Genomic DNA, 6270 nt, shown 5'->3' on the forward strand with positions numbered 1-6270 from the left:
ATATTTTATGAGATCTGAATTAAATACACAGTAGGCATATTACCACAAAAGCCTACCTCTTCCCAACAGTGAAAACACTGGCAGCAGTACGTTTTACACCGAAGAGTAAAATGTGGAAGCTGATGAAACACTTAAACCAGGAGTTTTTCAGTAGTTTGTCAACAATACAGAAACAGTGAGATTCTGATCTTTGGCTCCAGCAACGAGTACTGTTTAATCCAGAGACTTCTGCACTTCCCCTAGCCTTGATCTTTTTGTTCTTTTGATTCTGTCTCTGCTCTTGCCTGCTCTCCCTTTTCATCACCATTCCATCCCATTCTTTACTTCAGGTATCCCCTCTGTCAGGCTTCCCCATTTGTCCAACTTCTCCCAGTTCCTTGCCTCTGGCTTCACATTGAGAAAAGGCAAGTAGTAGGAAGCTTGGAGGTGAAAAAAGTGTTCTGTCACTCATTTTATCCCTTCTAAGTTGAAAACCAGTTTCCCCACCAATCTCAACTCATTCTAGTTAATGTAGTTTACTCCCAGAACTAGTAGCTCACTCCTCGATTCAAGAAATGCCGTCTTCCACACCATGAAGCCATTAGAACACTGCGCTGCATACAGAAGATCCAGTTCTCTGCTCTCAGTTCTGTGTGGACTTACTCAGCTCTAAGCTGCACCCTAGCAAACAACATCCCTGACAAAATTTAACCAAAACCCTCCAGCAACTCTTTGGATATGGAAACAGAAAGCACAGTCCTTGATCAAATTCTGGCAAGGATCCTTCTTTGATTTTAAAATTATTGAAAATATTTAATTGTGAAGTAAAGCTTATCCTTGTTACCAAAAGAAAATGTCCCAGCACATGAAATCTTTGAGCATCTAAAAATTAAAATCAGACATTCTCATTTTAAAATGGAAGAAAAGGCACATTTCCTCATGTCTATGAGCCACAGCACACCTAATTATCACAAGAGATCAGATGACACATATTAACTTGTTTACACATCTGACCGATGGTCCTTGACCTTAGAAACAGCTTGTGCCATTTTGCTTTTGGTATTTTCTGTAATACTTCTGCCCAGGGCAGAAAACAAAGCTCAGAAAGGTCAACTTAAGAACAGGGTTTCATCTGAAACCTCCTAATCTGAATAGGTGGCAGTACCAGCCGTCCCTACTGGTAAGGATGTGTTCTAGGCCACATAGTCCTGAATTTGAACTACAATATTCTTCAAACCATTTAGCGCTTACTAACACTCAGTGAAATGCTTGCTTTGAAAGTCAAGTCAGGGAAATTGACCAGTGTTAACACACCTCCCAAATATTTTAATGCTCACCAGCTAAGCAACAATATGTAAATTTGCCTTCATGACCCTTTAAAGCAAAAAACCTGCATTTCCATGACAGTCTTCTATAATTAAAGAGACAACACTGGTGAAATACAGTTTACATGATTAATATATTTTACTCAGTATGTACACAGGTCTCCAAACAAATTGGGTCATACAAAGGCAGTTTAAGAAGTGTGAAGTAACCACCTTATATCAACTGTTACATGGGATATGTCTTAGCCGGTTTTGCTTCCTCCAGCTCAGCGTCCAGCCAGCGGTATCTGCGGTGACGGCGCAGAACTTCAATTGCTTTTTCTTCTAGAGCTGTTGGATGAACACCCAGGTCTTCCAAACCAGGAAGGTCAGGAAATGTCATGTCTGTTGTGTGAAACTTTAAAGAAAGAAAGAAAAAAAAAAAAAAGAAAAAAGGAAGGAATTGACTTGATAGAATGAAGAACATTATATCCAATGCAACCATTCATGTATTAAAAAAAAAAAAAAAAGAAAAGTATTGTGTACTTATACCTAAGGTCACCATTCTTCTTCTGTGTAAACAAGCTAGCACAAATCCATACTACTATAAACATTTTAATCCCTCTCAAAACAAAGTTGTACAAATGGCAGCTCTTGGGAGATTCTACTACAATTTCAAGCCTGCTGACACAAGATTGTTTGCCCCAAGACGGAACCCCACAATACAATAAACAGTTGCATCTCATAGTAGATCTGAAGACCTATTCAACCACAAACGTGGACTCAGCCAGTTGTGTCAGTCCCAGTTGCCTGACTCATTCCGACTCAGTGTCTTCCCTTAGGAAGAACAAAAGATTCAATGATTCAATGTGGCCCTACACAACTATGGTGTCATTATACAGGACGTTGAGTATCCATAATACTTTGACAGGAGATACCGATGTTCTGCATCTGGCAAGAAATTCTGCAGGCATCTGACTTAGATTAAGGAATAAATGGCAACAAGATATGCTGAAAGTGCCTTCCTTTTATCTCCGTCAGGTATAGATTACCAGGAAGATTATTGCATTGCAACCACAAGATTATGCCAAACTTATAAAGGCATATCTGAACTACAATTACATACATTCTGCTTTATTAAGAAAATGTATGTTGAATTACCACCTTTGGTAAGTTGTTTTTCTGTTTGTGCTTTAGAACAGGGTCCTGTATAGGACAAATATTTAATTCTATTACCATGCTTGCAACACATATGATCTATGTTAGAAAATAGGTATTTCTCTTATAAGATTATTCCTTGAAAGGTCTTTAAGTCAACTGCATCTAATTTTATGTAATTACTTAAAAGACAGAAAGAAGAATAATCAGACATGGAAGTGACACAGAGAAACTCCTCTCTTGTACTACCTGTGCTAGAGCTGAATTGCAGTAGTTTTAGTGATTTGGTGCAGGCTTATTTTATGAAATGTAACTCTGTAATTTACAAAGGCAGCCAGAAGTAAGCTTTTCAAGAGATGTTACATCTACATCCTGGGCCAATACAGTTAATAGAACTACAATGCCAAATTTCTAGCATGGGGAATGAGTCAGGGCTCTGGGGGGTATTAAAAAAGAAGTTTTGCGCTAGACTGTGAATAAGCTTACCTCCTTTACCGACATACTGTCCATAGTTTTTCACAATTATTTCCAAACAGAATGGGAAACCAGTTTATTTCACAGATGGAGACATGTAAGCATAGGAATTAATCGCTTACAGCTATTCAAGTAAGCAGCTCTAAGTATGGAATCCAGTTCCAGATTCACAGTAGTAACCTCAAATTAATTTTGGGACAATAAAGTCAACACAGGCTATTGATACTGCATCATAACAAACAGTATTAAAACTCAAACTCTGAAAAATACTTGGGAAGGTACCTGCAACCTTCAGAGAGCAGTAAGCTCAAAGACTGTCAGAGTACATTATTATCTTTGCTAACCTACACATGCCAGAATTTTTTACATTAATGCTTGCTAAGTCCTACTTTTTCCTCACTTGCAGTTTGTTTTTTGCAAGTTATTTCACCACCCCCACTTAGACACTCTGAGAAGTTAGGAAAAAACCACGAAGCTAAACATGTTCACAAGGAATGCACTCCAACATTAAGCACGAACTTGGGCTGTATCCAGCACTGACAGTTCAACTTGAGTTGTCAAAAGCACCATTATCTGGGTGTTATAAGTGATTTCAATGCATCTAGAGGTAAATAAACTCACTAGTTACCAAAAGTGGGTAGCACACCTGCCCCCCAATCACTTACCTGCACATTGCACATCAAATCTCTACTTTGTCTTTGCTGTTTTCAATAGCATGTATTTTGGGTGAGGGGAACAAGGGCACAGAAAAGCATGCAGCCTTGACCACTTTTAACACTTAAGAAGGCTGGGTCTTTTCCCCACCCCCATTACATTACTTCTTACTACATAACCATCTTCTTACTTGCTGTTGCAATCACTTAAACCTGATTAGAGGAATATGTTAACTATTCTTCCTCCACCAATGCTAGGGGAAAGACTAATTATAATAATATCTTCTAAACAAAAATTCTATTAGTCCTTCTTTCTTATTAAGCCTTTGTAAGACTACACCACTGGAATCTCCAGACTGCCTTGACAGTGTATCCCCTTGGCACTGCAATATGTCTAGACGTGAGTGAGATTGCAGAACAGTAGCTGTAGCAATTGTATGGTAGGAACCATAATCATTTTTGAGGGAAGTTATATACAGACACCTTTTTTTTTGGTAGCATCCAAACAGTCTGAAAGCAATGCCTTATAATCAAACTCTAGCCACTGAACTGACTGAAATACTACACAATGATGTACACATATTTCAGCACTCCCTTGAATGCAAAACTACGAGTGCAAGTCACAAGCGCACAATGCAACATTTCCCAAGAAGAATGTATGAGTTGTCCTACACTTACCCGGTCCACTTTGTCTCGTGTTAACCACGGTTCAAATGGATTCATCTCAAAGAATCTTGCAACTAAACTGTAAATCAAAGAGTATCGCAGAAGTACAGTCATTATCCAGATGCAAAAAGGAAAATGAGAACTGGTAAAAATATTTCACACTTAATAGACAGTGAGCAGGAGCGTGCTCTTGCAAGCTATGAACTCATTAAAGCAGTGAATGTGCCAGCCAACAAGTTCTGAGTTGTGTTTCTGGTAACTTGAACTGTTTGCTACTGAATTATTTGATACCTTATTCTTTTACTTGAGAAAAGAATGGAGAAGCAGATATCTAGAAGCAAAACTGAGCATTAGTGGGTGAGGAAAGTAAACCTCCACATCCAATTCCCCACACACCAGAGGGTTCAGTCTTGCCCCTGTCCTTCCTCCAAACCCTGTTCCCTACTAGTGTAGGCAGTAATCCAATTAGTCACAAAGTTTGATTCAATGTCTCCATGAGAAAACATGCTTGCTGACAACTAAATGAGTTAACAGTCGCACAGACAAGATGATGGAATCTGGAGCAATCTGCATCTATAAAAAGAATGAGGATTAGTATATTTGCAGTTTCCAGAAATTAAGTTTCCCTTGAAAGAAAGAAAGAAAACCCAACAGAGAAGAGAAAATAACGCTACAGCTCTTGCTCAGTGTCTTGGAACCAAAAGTACTCAAGGCAGAATTTCTTAGTGAAGTGCTCACCTGGCAGACTAGGGTGTTACTAAGTTACTGCACATAAACAGAACTAGGCTTAGCCACCTTTTAGATGCACTGCTTTCTTAATTCAGCCCATACAGAAAGAAAGCATAACATGGACTGCAGCAAATGTGAATAAAACTAATAAGCACCCACAAAGTTACTTTCTGATAAGCTGTTCTGTGTTCGCTGAGCCATGCTAACCTGATGCCTCTACAGCCAATTCAGGAACAGCCACAACAGCTTAAGATGTTGTTCTAGCATTAGTCATCCTTAGGTACATGAAGCCAATGTTGAGTTGTACTAGCAGATTGGTAGGAGGGTTCAAACATTGAGATTTTTTTAGCTTATTAGTTTGTATTGTACTAAAATTGAGGAGTGTTAACACCCCAAATACTAACACATCTCAACCATGCTGAGGGCAACATCTGAAATGGCATTTACTGTTTGAGGTAGCTCTTCAAAATGATGTGATTATGCCTTAAAGACTAGGCCCAGGCTCAGATTTACAGTGCACTGTTTCATGCACTATTACTCAGTAGCTGCAATTCAACAAATCAGCTTCTATCCTTAGTGCCCGTGAGACCAAAATGCACAGTTGCAGAAGCAGCAAAGAGCTTTCACAGTCCATCCACTGTAGCCAACTGAAGTGATGTTACACCTTTCTTATCTCTCAATTTATTAAAATCTTCTAAAGATGTTAACACCCCCATATCAAAGAAATGTTTGCTCAAAACTGCACTGTTCAAATTCCAAGGCCAAGATGTTAGTACACGCTTAGCTCCAACATGGGCTCAAACAGACGCAATGATTTGAACTAGAAAGTCAATCAGTCCCCACACCCACCCTCACCCTAACTCCTATTCCAGGGTGGCAGTGCTCACCAGACTGGAAGGACAGCAGAGAGCAGCAATGCCTTAAGTTGCTGCAGAAAAATCTGTCAAGACCTATGATCAGCAACATACGTATGGATTTTTCTTGCAGAACTATTAAAAGTTTGTTTAGTTTGCTACTGATCGTCTCCACCTAGGACCTTTTGCTACGTCTTGATTTAGTAAAGTCGTTCGATAACTCTGGAATAAATAGTTACATTAACTTTATTACAAGTGCACATTGCATACACTAGCTCATCAAATGCAGGCCTGTGCCTGGGTAGAAAACTCAAAGCTAGCTAACAAGTACCATGGGAAAGCCAGTTTCTACAATCCCATCATGTTAAATAACAACTGGCAATATTAAATAATCAATGCAACCGTTATTTATGCTCCTGAGCTGCCTGATGAATCCCAAGTTCTTAGGGAAAG

General features: G+C 39.1%; 1 protein-coding gene across 1 annotated transcript in view; it reads right to left on the reverse strand.

Moving 5' to 3' along the window:
* Positions 1-1424: 1424 nt before the first annotated feature.
* Positions 1425-6270, reverse strand: part of NDUFA9 (NADH dehydrogenase (ubiquinone) 1 alpha subcomplex, 9, 39kDa) — a gene marked incomplete at its 5' end in the record, with an annotated part of 16259 nt that continues 11413 nt past the window's right edge. Inside the window, 2 exons of the mRNA XM_009864996.1 lie at positions 1425-1701; positions 4247-4313. Coding sequence (XP_009863298.1) covers positions 1531-1701; positions 4247-4313 — 238 coding nt within the window. The remainder of the gene's footprint in view (positions 1702-4246; positions 4314-6270) is intronic.

This window comes from Apaloderma vittatum, unplaced genomic scaffold, assembly GCF_000703405.1.
Source record: "Apaloderma vittatum isolate BGI_N311 unplaced genomic scaffold, ASM70340v1 scaffold3430, whole genome shotgun sequence".
Classification (NCBI taxonomy): Eukaryota; Metazoa; Chordata; class Aves; order Trogoniformes; family Trogonidae; genus Apaloderma; species Apaloderma vittatum.